Below are 22,570 nucleotides of genomic sequence, written 5' to 3' on the forward strand. Positions count from 1 at the left end.
CTCTGCTGCACAGTAAAGCCCCTGTCCCACTTTCCCAAGTTACTCACGAATTCTCCCGAGTTTTTCCCTTGATTCAAACTCGGTGAATGTCCGTAGCGAGTCTGTAGGAGGCTGTAGGATTCCGTAGATATTTCGTAGCGGCTCGTAATGCTAGCCGTAGGAACTCAGGTAAGTCGGGACGTTTTTTCAGCATGTTGAAAAATGAAACCGAGCCCCAAGTACCTATGGCTGGCATCTCCGAGTTTGAATCAAGGGGAAAACTCAGTAACTCGGGGAAAGTGGGACAGGGGCTTTACACTGCACACCACTAGTTCCTAAACAACTCTTTGCTGCAGGGCAGCATGACTATACCAGATACCCATGCAGCAGCCTGCAACAGGGCAATGACTACCCCAATAGTTGCAGATGCAGTATTCCAATGCCTGGCCCTACAAATCATAAATGTTTCCCACTACTGGAATGCAAGATCTAGTCCACCACTTCCTCTGGCATGTTTCCACTGCCGTGCATTATTTATATTACTATTCCCACAGGCAAACATCTGTTGCAGTGCATTTATTCTCCCCTACAATTTACAGAAGCCAATTAACCTGCAGTTCTTTCTTAATCATTTATTCTCCCCCGGTCTCTTATGCACTCCCCGGCTGTGTTTCTGTGTCTACCCCACTAGTTCTCTACATCAGGGGCGGAAATCCAGGCGGGGACAGGGGGGACACGTCCCCCTCATGTTTTGAGAGGGGGGGGGGACGATTTCCCCCCCCCCCATGTTTTGTAATCCGTATTTTAAAACTCGGTGGAAAATACCTGTTAAAATCTCCGCTTTCCGTGAGACAGTGGGGGTGGGACTGATGATCGAGGGAGCCGATTGGACGAGAGACGTCGGTCAGCAGGCAGTGGGGGTGGGGCCATGATGATTCAGCGCGGTGATTGGAGGAGGGAGACGTCTGTGGAGCAAAGATCATAGAGAGGAGCTTGAATCGGCCCGTTCGCGGGGCTTTTCATCGCCCGGCGCGGCCGGCCGCAGGATCTTTCACCGCCCCGCGGCCAAATTGCTGCGTCGAGGCGATCGAGGCTCCCGATGTTGAAGTCCCCGCGAACGGGCCGACTGAAGCACCACGATTCGGGGCGGACGAAGCTGCTGTTGCTGGAGTTCGGAGTCGGTCACCAACCAGGTCAGCTCCCGATGTTACCGTCCACAGGGCCCACGGCAGCCAAGAAATCCCCCCCCCCCCCCACGTTTTGATAGTGATTTCCGTGCCTGCTCTACATGGTGTTTCGTCCCAACTTCCTCACTGCTATGCCCTCTTGCATAGCCACACTGACCACACCAAGCCTAATGCAACTGATGACTGTAGGACACTATTTACAAAACTCATTCCATACATGACTGTTGCAGCAATGCTAGTTTTTAGCTTTTTAACTTTAGAGATAGATTGATTGATTATATTGATTGATTATACCTTTAATAATCCTTTACAGGAAATTACAGTGCCACGACAGCTTCAAGACAGACATAACACCACACATTTCCTCAAATGGCTTCCATACTTAACAAGTTAAAATACAAGTTAAAATACAAGTTAAAATACAATTAATTAAAAAAAAGTGCAGTTATTTATGCGCATTATATAACCTTATAGCAGCTGGTAAACAGGACTTCCTATGTCTCTCAGTTTTGCACATTGGTGCAATCAGCCTCTGACTGAAGATGCTGCTCTTGATCACCTTCAGGGCATGGAGTGGGTGAGTGGGGTTGGTCATTATTACCGGATACCAGATGGAAAGAGGCTCTTCGGCCCACGGGGTCCACGCTACCTGGCGATCATCTGTACACTAGTTCTATCCAACATTCTAGGAACAATTTACAGAAGCCAATTAACCTACAAACTTGCACGTCTTTGAGATGTGGGAGGAAACTGGAGCATCTGGAGAAAACCCACGCAGTCACCTGGAGAATGTGCAAACTCCTTGTAGACAGCACCCGTAGTCAGGATTGAACCTGGCGCTGTAAGGTAGCAACTCTACTGCTGCACCACTGAGCTGCCAAATTCCAGGTGTAAATGGAAATTATGGTGCAAATATTAACTCTTCAGATGCATATGTTCTCTGCAACTATGTGACATTTGCACACCCAGTAAGATATGCAACGCATTGTTTACTGCAACAGTTGTATATGAAGGGTTGTGCTGCAGTGCAGCATTTAACCCATCAGTCGTGGGTGTTGCACTGTTGTTGTAGAGCAATATTTACCAGACCAGTTTGATATGCAACTGCAGTGTGATATTTACTCTTCAATCCATGTGTAACTCTGATGCTCTGCTCTCCATCCATTGCATTGATCCAGTTACTCTCTGACATTTCTTGTGGTCTTGGGCAGTGCTGTTCCCAAACCAAGCTGTGATGCAATCCGGCAGTGCGTTTTCTATGGTGCATCTGTAGAAGTTTGTAAATCCAGAACAATGTCAGGCAATGTATCCAGCCCCTTTAAATGTGTGGAGGAATCTGATGAAATGGACTAGGCAGCTTTCTGGATGACAGTAATTGCAGATTTAAGTCATGTGATTTGTTTATCATTTTGCTTTATTTATCTGCTGTTCAGCTTTGAAGACAACACAAACAGAGCTCCTGGACCTGAGGTGCAAATACGATGAAGAAACAGCAGCTAAGTAAGTAACTTGCAATCTTGCCTTTGCTAAGCATGCTCACTTTGAGGAATATTTAACCTAATTGTGGTTTCAGAAGAGTTATTAATTTAATCAGCAAAAGCTAATGTCGTATTATTAAAAGTAACACAGACCTCCTCTCTTTCCCATATAAATCAGCTACCAGAAATGTTAAGTAGTTCATGTAATTGTACAAAAATACAGTCAATGGTTTGGCTCCCTCTCACGAGGAGGAAAGGGTCAAGATAGTTCGAAGACTAACATCTTTATACTTGTCAGACTTTGATTAATGGGTTAACATTCTTTGACACAAGTTACGCTACCAGAATGCAAATTGCACCATAGTCTCGGGTCCTTACACAGGACGGCGGGTAAAGCTTCCTATGTTTTGCTTCAGGGCGAGATGCTATTTTGGTCCAAACTCACATGGGCAATGTAGGTGGCTGCTCATCGAGGTGCTTTTGGTGCTTGGTTGCTGATGTTCTCATTGCCCCTTCCACCTGCCCTACAAACCTGCAGGAACTCGGCTCCATCTGGCTCCCTGACTTCCTTCCTTCCTTCCTTGCTGGTTCTCTTGTGAGTGGTGAGAATGGATCTCTTCGTAGACACTGTGACTGAGATCACTTCACCTCTGACCTGGAACTCAAACTCTTGTTGGCCTTCCCTTAGTTTCGTAATACAATGGCAAACCAGTCACGTTAGAAACAGCTGAGTTCATACATGTTTTTACAAGGCTGCAAGATGATAGTTGTCATAAATTATGATTAACGTCCATGGCGTCATTCTCAGTAAGATGTCTCTCATCAGAGAGAAAGACCTGCTTTCTGTATCTATGTGCAATTTCTTCAGGATGGATCTTTACTTTAAAAAAGGCACAAAGTGCTGGAGTAACTCAGCGGGTCAGGCAGCATCTCTGGAGAACATGGATAGGTGACATTTTGGGTCGGGACCCTTCTTTAGACTATAACTTTAATCTCAGTGCCTGACAATTTAGCCTTTTATTGTATTAATGTTGTGATGTCTGACATTATGTGGACACTATTGTCTTTGGTTGGTGTCAGTTTAGTAATGGACTGTCTTCCAATGTAAGATCTCCTTGAGACACAGAGTGCTGGAGCAACTCAGCAGGTCATGCAGCAACCCTGGAGAACATGGATCGGTGACATTTCGGGTCGGGACCCTTCGGGCAGTTGCTGCCTGACCCGTGGAGTTACTCCAGCACTTTGTGTCCTTTTTGTGCATTAACCAGCATCTGCAGCTCTTTGTTTCTACTAGAAGCTGTCCACGGGCTTGTATGTGACTCTTAAATGACCCAGCTTCATATCATCAGATGCTCTCATGGTGTAAAAATACATCTTGGCACCCAGTCAAAAATTTTCTCCTGGATGTTTATTTTTAAACATGGAGTCAGTGAAACTTGTCCCAAGTAACAACTTTCTCTATTAAACCTGTTATTATTCAGGTTAACATCTGGCTGGTGCCATGAAATGCTGCTGCTGCTGACTCTTGAGCGTTGTGTTATTCCCAGGGAGGGCAGTGCTTTTGGATTCTTTCCACCGCAGTCTGTACGGACCAGAATGAGGGTAACACAAGTCCCTCGGGATTAGGAAAGACCCCAAATGCCACGACACCTCACTCACTCGTAAAATCGTGGCTGCTTTTTTAATTTCAATTTATATTATAATTTAACGACTTCTTCGTCCTTAATTTTACAACGCAGGCTTCACTTTCCTTTTGTTCCCAGCGACATTTCTTTAATCCGCCCTCATCTTGCCAAAGCCAGCCAGCTGCTTTAAATAATCTCTGGCAGCCCGGTAGAGAATGTTTACGTAGACTAGAGAAAGGAAGTGGGATGAACTTTCTTAATTGCAAAAGCCAGGAACACATGTTTCTGTAATCACACAAGTTTTTCCATTGCAAGCCTGTTGTCTTGAGTCTACACTGACAAATTCCATCGCCATCTCTCCTAAAAACACAATGGCTTTAAATTCAGTTTAGAGATACAGCTTCGGCCCGCCGAGTCTGCGCCATCCAGCGATCCCCGCACACTAACTCTATCCTACACACCAGGGACAATTTACAATTTTTACCTCAGTCAATTAACTTACAAACCTGTACGTATTTGGAATGTGGAAGGAAACCGGAGCACGCGGAGAAAACGCACGCGGTCACAGAGAGAACGTACAAACTCTGTACAGACAGCACTCGTAGTCAGGATTGAACCCGCTTCTCCGGCGCTGTAAGGTAGCAATTCTACTGCTGAGCCCATGGTGTATAATATTAAATCAGCATTAGTTGATTGCTAATTTTAATTTTTCCCTTGTCTGGCTGCCTGAAAATCTCATCATGTTTAATATGAAGAAACAAAGAACGACAGATGCTGGCTACTACACAAAAGGACACAGAGTGCTGGAGCAACTCAGCAGGTCAGGCAGCATTTCTGGAGAACATGGATAAGCAAAGTTTTGGATCGAGACGTCTCCTATCCATGCTCTCCAGAAATGCTGCCTGTCCCGCTGAGTTACACCAGCACTTTGTGTCCCTTTGTTTTAAAATGTTGCTGCTTCACCTATAGTTCATGAGCCCGATGATTCTTCCCTTTCGCCTGGATGTTTAGGATCACCAGAGTTATAGCCATAGAGTTGTACAACATGGAAACAGACCCTTGGCCCATCTTGTCCTTGCTGAAGAAATGGGCACACAGAGCTAGTCCCATTTGCCTGCATTTGGCCCATAGTCCAATAAACCCTTCCTATCCATTTAACTGTCTATCGTTTAAAACTCGTCATTGTGTCCTTCTATAGTCTCCTCTGGCAGTTTATCCCAGATATGGTTCACCATCTCCATGGAAAAGTTGCCCCGCAGGAACTTCTTAAATCTTTTTCCTTTCACCTTAAGCCTATACCCTCTAGTTTTAGAATCCACTACCTTGAGTAACAAGACTGAGTGTTCACTTCATCCATGTACACCTCATTCCTCAGCCTCCCACACTCCAAAGAAAAAAAGTCTCAGCCTATCCAACCTTTCCCTAAAACTCAAGCCTGCAAGCCCAGGTAACTCATCGATTGGCTGGTTTATTTCTCCAGTACATTAGTATGTATATGTGTTGTTAGCAAAGTGAGAAAATGTTCATCTATTTGAAAATAATACCAAAAAAATGGCAATTTTATAAAATAGTTCAAACCCAATTATGAGACCTCGTGGGTGATAATAGAATGGGTGTTCCAGTTATCTCTCACATCCCAAAGACGTGTGGGTTTGTAGGTTAATTGGCCTCTGCAAATTTCCCCTAGTGTGTAGGGGGGTGGATGAGAAAGTGGGATAACATAGAACTAACGGTTTTGAAGGGCCTGTGTCCATGTTGTGTCTTTAAATTCAATTCATTTCAAGTATGTCACGGGCAACTGCACGACAATGTATGAAGCCTTTGCAGTGGTTGATGTACTAGCCAAGCTTGGTTGGAACACTCCACCTGTGTAGCCCAGTGTGATCGGTCAGAGGGAATACCATGTTTTATGGGCTTTGTATTTGTATTTATGGGCTGCAGTATTTAGACCAGAACAAGGAGGAAAGGTGTATAATACATTGACTCCACATGTCGACAAGTCATCACACTAAGGAGCGTGTTTTATTTCTGGCTGGGTAAGGAATATTGTAGTTTTGCTTCTGCAGAAAGAAATTAATTGGACAGAGAACTGCAGGAGCTGGAAGCATTGCCTTCACCGGCAGTACTGACACGGTGCGCCTGGTGTTGGAGGAGAGGGGTGGGGAAGGCCAACAGCGGGGTGGGGATCAGATGGGAGGCTTGATTTATTCCACAAGGAATCTGGCCTTGACTAAATCTCATTTCCCTCCACCTCATTTCCCTCTAGATGAAAGGGAAATGTGGAGTAGCGTGTAACAGAGTGGAGGGGAAATTAAAATATATCGGGGCATGTGATTAGAATATTGTGGGGTGAATTCAGTACTTTCAACGGTTTCTATGGTGCTTTATTGGTCTGAAGAAGGGTCTCGACCTGTAACGTCACCTCTTCCTTTTCTCCAGAGATGCTGCCGGACCCGCTGAGTTACTCCAGCTTTTTGTTTCTATTTTCTGTGGTTTATATTTGCACAGTGAGTTTCTTTTTGCATCGATCGCACATGCACGAGTCGCCATCATTTAGCGCCTTTCACAAAAAGTACACATGCTCGATTTTTCTGATTAGATTTTACTTTAGGATAACAGCGCGGAAACAGGCCCTTCGGCCCACCAAGTCCGTGCCAACTAGAGGTCACCCCGCACACTAGCATTATCCTACACATTAGGGGCACTTATAATTTTTACCAAAGCCAATTAACCTACAAACCTGTATATCTGTGGAGTGTGGGAGGAAACCGGACCAGCTGGTAGAAACCCTCGCGGTCACAGGGAGAACGTACAAACCCTGTGCAGACTGCAGCCATAGCCAGGATCGAACCTGGGTCTCTGTCGCTGTGAGGCAGCAACTCTACCGTTACGTCAGTGTGCCGCCCATGTTCTTTGCTCGATTTCTATTACTGAAAGTACTTGCACTTTCACAAGGTATTAGTTTTCTCTTGCTAATGCATTTAGCAATCACTGAACTATAGAAAGGGTCCTAAACCAGCTTGAGTGCGGAGATTGTTCTCCTAATGTCTGAGCAACTGAATGACTGGAGAGACTTAATGAGCATCAATTAACAAATGGGACAGCAAATGCTAATGTGTGAAATTGGGCTGTAAAAAATAAATATTTTAATTAACAGTTGCGCCACAACTATAAATAATGCATGCAAAGGCTGGAGTTTCCTGTTTGAGGAAATTATTACCAAGTTTAATTTTTAACAGTTAAAATAGCTTGGAAACAAGCCCTTGGGCTCAATGTGCCCACGCCGACCAATATGTCCCGTCTACACTAGTCCCACCTGCCGGTGTTTGGCCCACATCCCTCTAAACCTGGCCCATCCATGTACTTGTCTAAATGTTTCTTAAATGCCTCAACTACCTCCCCCGGCAGCTCGTTCCATAAACGCATCACACTTTGTGTGAAAAAGTTACCTCTCTGATGCCTATAAAATCGTTTCCCCTTCACGTTAAACCTATGTTCTCTGGTTTTCGATTCCCCCTACTCTGGGCAGGAGACTCTATGCGTCGACCCAATCTATTCCTCTCATGATTTTGTAAATGGCCAGGAATGAACTCCACCTTTCTGTTGTCCCCGGCACTTGGGGCAGAGCTTCCACTGACAAACTAACATTGCCCTCACAGAATGGACAAACAGGGTTGGTGACAGTCAGTGAAGACACAAGGAACTGTAGATGTTAGTTTACTGAAAAAGTGCCGGAGTAACTCAGCAATTCTGGAGAACATGGATAGGTGATGTTTCTCACCTGGGACCCTTCTTCAGACTCGGTAACAGTCTTATTTCCTTAAACTCGGGTCTATGTAAATATTTCCTCTGCGTTTTCTTGTACAAAGCTTTCACACATGGTTGTGGGTGGGAATAGTATGTCTATGGCTTCTTAGAAATGCATAAATGTGTAAAGCCTGAAGGATGTAGCCACAGAGGTTAGGTTGACGAATGTTATTATGGAGAAACAAGGAACGGCAGTTGCTGGAATCTTGCGTAGAAAGAGTGCTGGAGTAACTCCGCGCGCGGGTCAGGCAGCATCTCTGGAGAACATGGATAAATGACGTTTTGAGTTGGGAACCTTCTTTATACTAATTGATCTTTCAGCCATTACCTGGTTACGAGTGAGTGTTGGGGGGGGGGGGGTTCGTGGATTTAAAGTTTCTATCAAAATCAACGTCATTCTGGTTAAAAGTGGAGGCAGAACGAGCGGGAAAGTGAGGGAGCAGAGGTCCAGTTCTGAGCTCGGCCAAATGGAGAGTTGTCCACATCTGGTGAGTGTGGAAAGTTTTGCCATGATGCCGAGTCCAAATGCCAGGGAGAGGTGGCACAGTCAGGTGCAACGCTCTCTGTTTAATCAACACAGCTCAGCGGACAATGAAACTTCTGAAGGATGATACCAAACTCTGATTATTAGTAGCAAGATTAATCCTCTTGGTAGCACACACTTGTTGTCCATCTGCTGTCTTCACTCTGCCTTTCACTGGGAGGATGTGCCTTCAAAATGTAACATGCATATTCTGTTTTGAACCATAAATCATGATCAAGACATTCTTGCCATAGAGGGAGTACAGAGAAGTTCACCAGACTGATTCCTGGGATGCCAGGACTTTCATATGAAGAAAGACTGGATAAACTCGGCTTGTACTCGCTAGAATTTAGAAGCTTGAGGGGGGATCTTATGGAAACTTATAAAATTCTTAAGGGGTTGGACAGGCTAGATGCAGGAAGATTGTTCCCGATGTTGGGGAAGTCCAGAACAAGGGGTCATAGTTTAAGGATAAGGGGGAAATCATTTAGGACCGAGATGAGAAAAACATTTTTCACACAGAGTGGTGAATCTCTGGAACTCTCTGCCACAGAAGGTAGTTGAGGCCAGTTCATTGGCTATATTTAAGAGGGAGTTAGATGTGGCCCTTGTGGCTAAAGGAATCAGGGGGTATGGAGAGAAGGCAGGTACAGGATACTGAGTTGGATGATCAGCCATGATCATATTGAATGGCGGTGCAGGCTCGAAGGGCCGAATGGCCTACTCCTGCACCTATTTTCTATGTTTCTATGTTTCTAAATCCATTCCTTTCACCGCCTGTGGACAGTGGCTGCAGTGTGTTCTATCTGCAGATTTTAGACATTCTTGACTTAAAACTCTCTTGACTCTTATCTTTACTTTCCTGTTTTTGCCACTTTGGTGGCAAAAACAGGAAAGTAGACTATTATCTGAATGGTGGCCGATTAGGAAAGGGGGAGATGCAACGAGACCTGGGTGTCATGGTACACCAGTCATTAAAAGTACGCATGCAGGTGCAGCAGGCAGTGAAGAAGGCGAATGGTATGTCAGCATTCAAAGCAAAAGGATTTGAGTATAGGAGCAGGGAGGTTCTACTGCAGTTGTACAGGGTCTTGGTGAGACCACACCTGGAGTATTGCGTACAGTTTTGGTCTCCTAATCTGAGGAAGGACATTCTTGCCATAGAGGGAGTACAGAGAAGGTTCACCAGACTGATTCCTGGGATGTCAGGACTTTCATATGAAGAAAGACTGGATAGACTCGGTTTGTACTCGCTAGAATTTAGAAGATTGAGGGAGGATCTTATAGAAACTTACAAAATTCTTAAGGGGTTGGACAGGCTAGATGCAGGAAGAATGTTCCCGATGTTGGGGAAGTCCAGAACAAGGGGTCACAGTTTAAGGATAAGGGGGAAATCTTTTAGGACCGAGATGAGGAAAACATTTTTCACACAGAGAGTGGTGAATCTCTGGAACTCTCTGCCACAGAAGGTAGTTGAGGCCAGTTCATTGGCTATATTTAAGAGGGAGTTAGATGTGGCCCTTGTGGCTAAAGGAATCAGGGGGCATGGAGAGAAGGCAGGTACAGGATACTGAGTTGGATGATCAGCCATGATCATATTGAATGGCGGTGCAGGCTCGAAGGGCCGAATGGCCTACTCCTGCACCTATTTTCTATGTTTCTATGTTTACGTTAAGGTTTATTATTGTCGCGTGTATTGAGCTTTAGTAAATGTTTCGTTTCGCATTCTACCCGAACGTATTATATAATGCTAGACATGAATACAATCTAGCCAAACTCAAATACAATAGACAGAGCAAAGGGAAAGATCAACCAAGAGCCTCCTGCTCTCCAATATATAAAGTCCTAACCTGCCCAACCTCTCATTATAGCTCAGGCCCTCGAGTTCTTGTAAATTCTTGGAAATATGTATGTTGCCACTGCTTTATTGTTGCAGTGTTTAAATATTGTTGCAGGGTCTAAATCTATGAATGCTGTGGCAGCAGCCAGCCCGGATGGACTGCATTAGTTAAGGGTAACAGTTCCCCACCGTTACCTCATTAGAACTCAATGGGCCCAAGATTCTGATAGCACCAGGTTCAAGTTCTAGCTTTGCCAGTGAAGCCTGGATCAAAAAACATTTAATTAAAAAATAGTTAATAGTGTAATTCTAAAGCCGAGAGTCCCGCATAAAGACCGCAAACCCATTGTTATTTGGGAATGGGATGCACATGTTGTAAAGACAATGAGATGATGCATATAACATAATGTGCTGGAGTAACTCAACGGGTTGGGCAGCATCTGTGGAGGACATGGATAGTTGATGTTTCAGGTTGGAAGACAGGTCCCGACCTGAAACGTTGCCTGTCCATGTCCTCCACAGATGCTGCGTGACTCACTGACTTACTCCAGCACTTTGTGTTTTGTTCAAGGTTCCAGCATCTGCAGTTCCTTGTGTCTCGGGAGAGCTACGTTCCTCTCCAGTTTAAACTGTCTGAAGAAGGGTCTTGACCCGAAACGTCATATATATTTTTCTCCAGAGACACCGCCTGACCCGCTGAGTTACTCCAGCACTTTGTGTCTATCCACAGTAGTCTCACCGCCTGCTGGGATCGTAACTACAGTTTCAGAGGTATCCACCAGAGGGCAATGGGACCTCGGTGAACAGGTGTACAGAAATACAGCATTCTGCAATAATCCAATCCTAGGACAATTTTACTTCGGAGTCACGTGAGTGACTACGTGAAGAACCCGCTCAGTGCGCAGGCGCGGCATTACGCCAGCAGTGCAACAGCGGCTTGCAACGGGAGTTAGGCTGTCCCGTTACAGGATGAACCGGACCGTCAGGTGAGTACCCTGAGGTCGGGTTTTCTTTTACAGGTGAGCCTTTTTCTGCTTGTGTTTTTTACATGCAGAGAAAAAGGCTCTGGAACAAAACTGTCCCCCGTTTTCCCGTTGGGGAGGGGGGCAGCAACAGGCGGTAGGAGCGACCCGGTGTTCCGTAATTCCCCGACACCGTGCCGAGGCCAGCCCGCTAGTACCTGAAGCAGCGGGCTGGACGCATAGCCACTCGAGAGGCATCCGGCAGGTGTTTCCCGATGTCGGACGGGACGTCTCTCCACCCGCATGGGGGGAGAGAGAGCCGCCTGAGCCGCTGGAGCGGCTCACGGAGCAGTGCCTGCGAGACGCGCTGCTTGAGGGGCGCTCTCGCATCTACAAGGCAAAAGCTCCAGAAAAACCTGTCCCCCGCTCGACTCCAGCGGAGGAGCGTTCCATTGCAAGGGGGGCAGCAACAGGCGGTAGGAACAATTACCGGTCGCCCCGCTATCCCCATCACCGCGCCGAGCCCAGTCCCGCTAGTGCCTGAACTGCGGGCTGGATGTCTAGCCATCCGAACAGGCATCCGGCCGGTGGCGTCCGATTCGTCGGACGGGGACATGTCTCCACCTAAATGGAGGAGAGACAGCCGCCTGAGCTGCATCCAACAACAATTGGAGCAGCTCCAGCGAGATGCGCAGAAAGAGCGCTCTCGCGGAGGGAGGTCAGGCACCCCCTCCACAGTGCCTCATGCACTGTCCTCTGCTCCCTCATTACTGGAGGCTAGCATTGGTGACCAGGGCTGGGCTGGTCTGGAACAGGGGCAGGCGGACGAATTCGGGAGTATGCCAGGGGTGCAGGAACATGAAGAGCTGTTGGGTGTGATGGACCGCTTGTAGCAACCCCACGGGCTGGAACACCGCTGGAACCAAGAATGGCGGCCAGCATCAACCATTACTGGAAAAGGTGCTCGCTGAGGTGCTGAAACAACACAGCACCAGAAAACGGTGAGGCCCTCAAAGTAAAAAGTGTCAACAGCCAAATCTGGGGGCATGTGGGTCACACATCCAGACCCAAGAACTCAAGCTACAGCGGATCCTAAGGCTCCTGACGTCAGCCATCACAGCCTTTGCTCGTTCCGTGGAGACCACGGAGATGGATACCTGCCAGCAGGATGTGCTGGCATTAATGTGTACCACACAATTTGAGATCAACAATCTCCGGAGGGAAACATAAGACCTGCCCTCAATCCCAAATTTGCTGGCTTGTGTAAAGCCCCAGCTGCGGAGACGGACGCGCTGCCATTTGGGAAAGATTTCAATAAAAACTGAAGGAGATGCAGGAAGCATCAAAAACCTTCGGCCTAATGAGGGCAGGCCCCGGGACGAGCAAACCAAGACCTCCGATACCCAAGTGGCAGCACCCCACGGCATCCACCAGTCGACGTCCGCAATATGGGACTGGTGAACGCTTGGGGTCCGCACATTAACCCCAAAGATCTTTCAGATCAGGGCCCGCAGCGGACCCTCTGGAAAATGCGCCTCCCCCCAACATCGCCAGCACGTCAGAACAAAATCTTCAGGAAAATGAAGAAACCGAATCGCCAATAACCATGGAGGTAGGTGGGTCTGATCCCTACCAGCATATAGAGAATAAGGGTGCTTTATTAACAGGGGGGAGATTACACTTGTTTAAAGAAGCATGGGGTATGGTCACGAGTGACAAGTATATACTCAACAACATTACAGGATATAAAATACAATTCATGTCAGAAAAAACGCCGCCAGTTCAACAATGGCCCCAAAGGGTATTTCTCCCTCCGTCAAAGAGAAACGTGAGGGACAAGCTGAACTGGTGAGACTTATCACAAAGGGGGTCATCGAAAAGACCAAACATGAACCTTTGGAAATTGTATCGAATATATTCACTAAAACCAAAAAAGATGGTGTCTGTCGCATCATCATTGACTTAACATCACTAAACAAATTTGTTAAGTATTTACATTTCAAAATGGAGACATATGTTACTGCCAAACAACTGAATTCCAAAGGACACTTCATGGCAAGCATTTATCTTAAAGATGCTTACTATCTAGTACCCATATACAAGGATCATCGCAGATACCTAAAATTTATCTGGATGGTACAAAGCATTGCCCTATGGGCGAACTTCAGCCCAAGATTATTCACCAAAATATTGAACCCAGCCATGGCAATACTAAGAAAACATATTGTCATGGCATATCTGGAGGATATTCTCATAGTAGGGAAAACTATGGAATTGGCTGTGGCAGCAGTATCAGCTACAAAACAGCTCCTCGAAACTCTGGGGTTCGTCCTACATCCAGATAAATCTAAGTTGAAGCCATCCACTATCATGGACTACCTGGGCTTCACAATTAACTCAGTCCATATGACTGTTACCTTGCCAAAGGCAAAAATGGTTGAATTAGCACAATCATGCAACAAATTAATGGTCAACGAGCGACCAACTATTCGACAAGTAGCAAGAGTAATTGGGGAAATGGTAGCAGCATTTCCGGCTACACAATTCGGACCTTTGCACTATCAAAAAATTTTACAGAGAGCAAAGGTACGGGCAATAAAACGACATACAGGTCACTATGATCGTGTCATGAACTTACCCACTGAAGCAATATCAGAGCTACAGTGGTGGGAGAAAACGTTTGGCATAGTTTCAGCCCTATCTTTATCACTAACCCTACTTTAGTTATTCAAACAGATGCCAGTGCTCAAGGCTGGGGAGCGACTAACTCCATATCCAGCACAAGTGGTAGATGGACTAAACTAGAGTCATCATTACTACTTACACTGGGCATTAACTATCTAGAGATGTTGGGCGCCTTTTATGGTTTAAAAGCATATGTATCTAATATGCAGCACTTGCATGTTCGGTTACAAATTGATAAATACTACGGTGATGGCTTATATTAACCATATGGGTGGCATAAAATCATTATCATGCGACAAATTGGTCAACATGATTTAGCAATGGTGTGTCGAAAGACATATTTGGCTATCAGCTACTTACCTACCAGGTAAGCTAAACACCCATGCCATGAGAAAATTAAACGCCAGGGTTGCAAGTTTGAACAGACCTTACCTGGAACTGGGATTGTCCAAACAAACCATCACCACCATGTCGGCATCCCTTCGAACATCCACCAAGAGGCAGTACTTAACCAGCATCAAAAAAGGGAGAAGTACTGCCAGGAAACATGGACAACATACGCAACAGCTACAGCCACCAACATACTGGAGTTCCTGGCCATCTACACCACGATGTAGGGATCAGTTACAGTGCCATCAACACAGCGCAGAGTGCTCTTTCTGCTTATCTCAAACCAGCGGCAGGACAACAGGCGATGGGATCCCATCCACTGGTGGTAAAACTGATGAAGGGCATTTACAATATCAAGCCCTAAGCCCAGGTATACTCATATTTGGGATATCAGTGTGGTCCTGACATATCTCAGGGAATGGCCACCAGCCAGATCCCCCGGCCTCGAGCAAGCTACACTAAAGACGCTTAGGTTGATGGCACTTGTATCCGCTCAGAGGGTCCAGTCACTACACCTATTGCGACTGGACAACATGATCACAGCTCCAGACCAGATCTGTCGTTATCCAGCGACTGGTCAAACAGAGCAGACCAGGAACACCTAATCCAGTCGTGGCTTACCCACCAGAACCACGGTTATGTGCCATGACCTACCTACTATCCTACATAGACACAACCAGAATATTCGAGGGAGATGAAAAGCCTTGTGGGTCAGTCACAAAAACCTTATGGTGGGGTACGAGCCAAACCATTGCGAGATGGCTCAAGCAGGTGCTAGAAACTGCTGGGATAAACACTAACATGTACAAATTTTATTCCACCAGGGCAGCATCCATGTCGACGGCTAAAGAATGGACATGCCTATACACCACATCCTGGCTACAGCAGGATGGTGGGAAGGGAAAAGACCGTTCAGAAATTTTATAATAAGCCGTTGGCAAAACCTGGTTTATTTGCAGTAAAGATTTACGAACTGCAAATATTTAATTTAAGCCCAGGGGAGCAACTTAATTCTTTGTTGTTATTGTTTAAAAATACCATTGTGTTTTTCTACAAATAGACTCATTGGTTCATTACGATAACACTTCCTCCCTCAAGAACTTCGGCAGTGAGTGAAATGAAACTGTTACACGGTTTGAAATCACAGAGCTTTGAAATCTTCACGTAGTCACTCACGTGACTCCGAAGTAAAATAGTAAGATTAAACGAGAACTTACCAGTTTGAAGTTTGATCTGTATTTTATGAGGAGTTACGATGAGGGATTACGTGCCCTCCGCTCCCACCCTCATTATATGGATCAAACTAATAAATTGATGTCTCCTTATCTTTACTATGTTTACTTCAAAATAACTGTGTCTATCTGTGATTCCACACCGCTGCTTGGAAGTATGCCGCGCCTGCGCACTGAGCGGGTTCTTCACGTAATCCCTCATCGTAACTCCTCATAAAATACAGATCAAACTTCAAACTAGTAAGTTCTCCTTTAATCTTACTATTATAATTGTCCTTAGTGGAAGTTAAACTGAGTGCCTAGGCAGCGATTAAAACATAGCTCCATTGGTCTCTTGGAGGCCTTGTATTTTTCAGTAGATATTTGGACTTTCGTGCTGTTTGAATTAGAAGGGGTGTTCCAGCTCCCATCTTTGTTTGCCTAGCCACCTTCACTGTGCTTTACAAGGGAGGCAGTATTTGGGTTGGAAACTCAGCAGGGGAAGAGGAGCAGCCACAGCACCAGAAGACAGGTGGTGGCTGGGACTGTCTGCTGCTGGGATAATGCACGGTCCAGGACCACTTCCTTGGACTTGCTGACACCCTGCAGGCTCTTATGACAGAGACAGCCGGCTTCTCTCATCTCCAGGGCTGTGTTTATGGACACTTTGTCCTCTGGATGCCAGCCCTCGTGCCAACAGAAAGCTCTTTGCCATTCGTGTCCAGCTAGGGTCCGATTAGAGAAGCAGAAGGATGCAGACTCGTGCAAAGTCCCCAAGATTGTAGACGGCACGGACAAGGTGGACCGTCAGTCTGTTTCCATGCTGTGTAACTTTGTGACTCTGTAAGATTAATTATTGGTGTATATAGCTACATTAGGATACCAAAGCTTTTGAAAGACTGAAAGCAGATGGTAAAAAGTTCTGAAAAGGGCAGACAAGAACCATGGCATGATTCTTCCACATCATACTGACTTTTGGTGATGATCCACATTTGAATTATCAAGTTGCCTAGTCACCCCAAAAGGTTTCCAGCAATTTCCGACTAAGTTTCAGCATTCTAGCATTGAAGTTCTTGTTTATATATTTAATTTTTAGCTATTAAAACCATCTGAAGAAGGGTCCCAACCAAAACCTATCCATGTTCTCCAGAGATGCCACCTGACCCGTTGAGTTATTCCAGCAATTTGTGTCAATAGACAATAGGTGCAGGAGTTGGCCATTCGGCCCTTCGAGCCAGCACCGCCATTCAATGTGATCATGGCTGATCATCCCCAATCAGTATCCCGTTCCTGCCTTCTCCCCATATCCCCTGACTCCGCTATCTTTAAGAGCCCTATCTAGCTCTCTCTTGAAAGTATCCAGAGAACCGGCCTCCACTGCCCTCTGAGGCAGAGAATTCCACAGACTCACAACTCTCCGTGTGAAAACTCTTCTTTGTAACCCAGCATCTACAACTCCTTGTATCGAGTATTTAAGTTTGCCGGGGTTCCTGGATATTAGTGGATATATGATGTAGACCAAAGAGAAAAATCACCGTTTTAATGAATGCCTATTTTTCGTTTATTGATAATACTCAGTCAGAACAGTTTTCCCGGTTTCACTTTTTCAAGGGTCGACCAATCCAGTAGCCTCAGGCACCTGAATCAGACCAACTAACTTTCCATTGGGAAAACCACATGAGGAATCTGCCATTAGATCAGGAATGAAAGAATTGGTTTTCCTCTGTAATTCAACTTAGCTTTTGGATAGAAAGGAGAAAAAAATTGTTCTGGATCCATTTTCTTCTTTGAAGTTCTTTGCTAGTCTTTCTGCTACTTGTAACGCCACACATGTTATGTGCATTTTCTCCAAAGATCCCTTGAGGTACAGAAATTTGAATGTTGGTGTTTACATTTTTGTGTTATGACTTAGTCAGGTGCAGTACCTAGCCATTTAATTGTAATGATTATGACTTTTAAAAGACATTTGGCCAGATATATGGATAGGAAGGGTTTAGAGGCACATGGGCCAAATGCAGGCATAATGGGATTAACTTGGTCGGCATGGACAAGGTTAATATTTGGTTATCCGCGTCCAAATGCAAATTAAACCATTGCTTTCCTCTCTTACCAATGTGACTGTGCTAATACACACAGTAATATGATTCCAAATGCTTTGGAGCGTAATACTGAGGCGACTGAAATTCCCAAGGGTGCACAGCAAATTACAATTTTAACTTGCAATTCTCATAAAATGCACAACATGCAATTTGATTAAACCATCTTAGGATTTGTTCTCAAACTAAACTACAAATCCTAAAAATCCTGGTGCGTCAGGTAACTGCAGTAGAAAGGCTTGTGTTGCTCGCACCATTGTAAAGAATAGCATACTAGGTGTTGAATCAACTGCGGCAGGAGGTGATGAATTGCTATTTTGCAGTCTATTCACATGATTATAGGTTATTCCTGTCAAACTGTGACGTTTTGCATCTATTTCAGGGCAGATGAAGTGGGGTTGATCATGACCAACTTGGAGAAGGCTAATCAGGTAAGAAAGAAGCAGAGTTGAGTCTGTAAAGTATTAATCGTGTAGGATTCAATTTTAAAAAGGAATGAAAAGGCATAATAAAGGTGGCATGATTTATTAATTTATTAATTAAATCTCCTGAACATTTGCAGAATGTATTGGTTTTGCATGTTTGCTAACTAGTGATTTATCTACCAAAGGATGCCATGTTGTGTACGGCACAGCTTCTTAAAAGAGCTGCTGTAGTTCAGTTTAGAGATACAGCGTGGAAACAGGCCCTTTGGCCCACCAAGTCCATGCTGACCAACGATCCCCGTACACAAGCACTACCTTACACATTGGGGACAATTTACAATTTTTACCAAAGCCAATTAACTGACAAACCTGCACGCCTTTGGGATGTGGGAGGAAACTGGAGCACCCGGAGAAAACCCACGCAGGTCACGGGAAGAACGTACAAACTCCGTACAGGCGGCACGCATTGTCGGGATCGAACCGGGTCTCAGACGCTGTAAGGCAGCAATTCTACCGCTGCGCCACCGTGCCGCTCTAAACTAGCATGTTAGTGATGTATCGACCAAGGGATGCCATGTTGTGCACTGCGCACAGCTTCTTAAAAAAGCTGCAATACTTCTGTGGAAATTGGAAGCAAGCCGAATGAGATTGATGATAATTTGACATGAAGACAAGTTGTCATGAAGTTACACCCAGCTTGTACTGAAACCAGAGTAGACCTTCCAGCCTTCAGCGAAGGACACGAAAATAATCCATCTCAAAGTTGGTCCAACTGATGGTAAAATAAACAAACTGCAACTGGTGGGTTTCTGGGGAACTTCCTGAGACTGACCAGTCTGTTTTTAGCTCTGCTCAGCTTTGGACTGCATCCATGTCATCAGCTTGACTGCCTTTAGGTCACGCAAGGAGAGGGACAACCATTCGCGGGACAAACGGAATGGAGGCATCGGCTGCAACGGGCCGCTGTAAAATGGCACCCCTTGCGCATGGAGCGCAGCGGTAGAGTTGCTGCCTTACAACAAATGCAGCGGTGGAGACCCGGGTTCAATCCCAACTACGGGTGCTGTCTGTACGGAGTTTGTACGTTCTCCCCGTGACCTGCATGGGTTTTCTCCGAGATCTTTGGTTTCCTCCCACACCAAAAACGTACAGGTTTGTAGGTTAATTGGCTTGGTAAATGTAAAAATTATCCCTAGTTGGGTGTAGGATAGTGTTAATGTGCGGGGATCGCTGGTCGTCGTGGACCCGGTGGGCCGAAGGGCCTGCTTCTGCGCTGTATCTTTAAACTAAACTAAACTCAGTGGGATATTCTGCACCAACCAGGGGATTGTGCTTAGGTATGGTGATAGACTTGCTGAGATGTATGCACAAAAAGTATTTCACTGTACATTGGTACACGTGATAATAAAGGAACCATTGACCAATTGATTATTCACCGACCAACCGTATAGACTGAACATAGAAATAAGGAACTGCAGATGTTAGTTTACATAAAAGGGCACAAAGTACTGAGGATTCCTGAACCGAAACATCACCTAACTATATTCTTCAGAGATGCTGTCTGACTTGTTGAGTTGTTTTAGCACTTTGTGTCCTGTTTTCTAAACTGAATACTCTGAGCTAGTCAACGTGAGGGAATAGCTTCAAGGTGAGAGGGGAAAAGTTTAAAGGAGATGTGCAGGACAAGTTTTTTTTTTACACAGAAGGTGGTGAGTGCCTGAAACGTGCTGTTAGTGGTGCTGGTTGAAGCAGATACATTAGGGCCATTTGAAAGACTTTTAGTTGGGCACATGGGTATGGAGGGAAATGGATTATGAGCAGGGATATATGCTCCTATGACTTATGAAATCTCTCTACTTTGTAAAAACAATTCTCCTCAAAACCATTCCCTTTATGAGCATCTTTTCAAGAGAGTCAAGAGTATATAATTGTTATATGTATCGAAAATGTGATAATGAAATTCTTACTTGCAGTAGCATAACAAGCCTGTAAATACACGACTCATAAATAGGGGTGGCACATTGGCGCAGTGGTAGATTTGTTGTCTTACAGTGCCAGAGACCCGGGTTCAATCCTGACTACGGGTTCTGTCAGTACGGAGTTTGTATGTTCTCCATGACCGTATGGTTTTTTTCTGGGAGCTCTGGTTTCCTCCCACACTACAAAGACGTTAAGCTTTGTAGGTTACTTGGCTTCTGTAAAAGTTGTAAATTGTCCCTAGTGTGTAGGGTAGTGCTAGTGTACGGGGTGATTGCTGGTTGGCTTGGACTCGGTGGATCAAAGGGCCTGTTTCCGCGTTGAATCTCTAAACTAAACTAAGATAACATAGTAAACCAAAAAATTTAAAAAAAAACAATATTAATGCAAAAAGCCCAAACTCTTTAGTGCAACCAAGACAGTTCAGAGTTTAGTTAGTGCTTGTAATGTTAAAGAACCTGATGATTGTTGGGAGGAAGCTGACCTTGAACCCAGAAATCATGGTTTTCAGACCCCTGTACCTTCTTCACAATGACTGGCATGAAATGAAACATAGAAACATAGAAAATAGGTTGCAGGAGTAGGCCATTCGGCCCTTCGAGCCAGTCTGCCATTCAATATGATCATGGCTGATCATCCAAAATCAGTACCTCGTTCCAGCTTTCTCCCCATATCCCTTGATTCCATTGAGCCCTAAGAGCTAGATCTAACTCTCTCTTTAATTCATACATTGAAAGCAAATGAGAGTGTGGTCAGGGTGGTGTGGATCTGTGATGCTAGCTGCCTATTCCTGATTTTTACCATTGAGTTGAGTTTTCTGCTCCTGGTCAGAATCCACCACCCTGTTTTATCAACCACCTGCGGTCTGTCTGTCAGTCAGTAGTGTTCACAGCTGCCCTGTTTCATATGTGCATCTAGACACAGCTTCAGAAAGCTCTTTTGCCAGTGTTATAGGGCCGCAAACTGTTCATATAAATTGCTGAAGGCTTCATCAAATGATGAACCATCAGCTCACCTGCCTCTCTATCTCCCCCACTGATTTATTTGTCTGTCTGCAGCATGCAGTCTTCCCACTCAGTCTTCGTCAACCTTCAGCAGTCTCTTTTCACATCTGGGATGTGTCTTTATAAGCTTGTTTTAAACAAAATGATCCAGACTTCCCAGTCTTGGAGATCGGCCTACAGTTTAGTGTGGAGAAACAGAGTGGAAACGGGCCCTTCGGCCCACAGAGTCCAGGCTGAACAGTGATCCCCTAGTTCTATCCTACATATTAGAGACAATTTACAGAAGCTAATTAACTTACAAACCTGCACTTGTTTGGGAGGAACCCGGGTGAAAACCCTTGCAGTCACATGGAGATTGTATAAACTCCGTACAGACGGCACCCGTAGTCGGGATCAAACTCGGTTCTCTCGTGCTTTATAGCAGCAACTCTACCGCGGCGCCACTGTGTGAGAAAAGGTTCTGACTGTCTATCCTATCTATGTCTCTATAATTCAATGTACGTCTATCAGGTCTCCCCTCAGTTTTGCTCCAGAGAAAACAATCCCAAGTTTGTCCAACCCCTTATAGCTAAAGAAAGGGTGAAAAGGGTGAAAAAATGATTTAATTGTCAATTATTAAAAGATAAATATCTACAGTGCAGTGTGCAACAATACTAGCATGAGTTACATTGTCTGTCATTTGGATTTGAACTTTTCAAGTACCTTGAGACCTTGGATGATGCTCGAACCTTGTGAATAACACACAAGCTAAGAGAGGCGTTTGAGCTAGTGTTTGAATTTTTTATCTACAGTAGATGTAATCCACCAGTTCAAAGTCCTCTACAAATTATGCACTAGCTGTGCTTGTTATCAATATTAGTCCCGGATTAATTTTGTCAAAGACTTGCCCATATCTGGAATGAGCTGCGAAAATAAGATGTAGAACTGTGGCCAATTCTGATTTTTAAAAGACATTTGAACCAATATATGGATAGGAAGGGTTTAGAGGGCTATTGGCAAAATGCAGGCTAAATATGCTAACTTAGTTGGCAATGACAAGGTGGGCCGAAGGGCCTATTTCCCTGCTGTACAGCTCTATGACTCTAATTGAGACCATTAAGAACAAAAAAATTGGAAGTAAAGGATCACAGATGATGTTGGTGATTCATGAAGTTGGAATTCAGCTTTTCACTTTTTTCTATGTTCCAGAGGGCAGCAGCTGCTCAGAGGGAAGTGGAGAGTCTTCGAGAACAGTCCGTAAATTGCTCCATTCACCTCGACTGTCATTCTCCAGGAATTGGGGGAGTGGTAAGGAACTGGGATTAAAGGGGGAAGAATGCTGTGCCAATCTGGTGAACAGCAGCCGGGATTAATTCACAATGCATGAAGATGCCGTCTGACT

General features: G+C 45.1%; 1 protein-coding gene across 1 annotated transcript in view; it reads left to right on the forward strand.

Moving 5' to 3' along the window:
* cux2 (cut like homeobox 2) overlaps positions 1 to 22,570 on the forward strand; it is a 277,032-nt gene that overhangs the window by 216,034 nt on the left and 38,428 nt on the right. The window contains exons 8-10 of the mRNA XM_033043025.1: positions 2,600 to 2,666; positions 18,166 to 18,214; positions 22,378 to 22,476. Of these exons, the coding sequence (XP_032898916.1) occupies positions 2,600 to 2,666; positions 18,166 to 18,214; positions 22,378 to 22,476 (215 nt within the window). The remainder of the gene's footprint in view (positions 1 to 2,599; positions 2,667 to 18,165; positions 18,215 to 22,377; positions 22,477 to 22,570) is intronic.

This window comes from Amblyraja radiata, chromosome 25 (genome assembly GCF_010909765.2).
Source record: "Amblyraja radiata isolate CabotCenter1 chromosome 25, sAmbRad1.1.pri, whole genome shotgun sequence".
NCBI classification, from domain to species: domain Eukaryota; kingdom Metazoa; phylum Chordata; class Chondrichthyes; order Rajiformes; family Rajidae; genus Amblyraja; species Amblyraja radiata.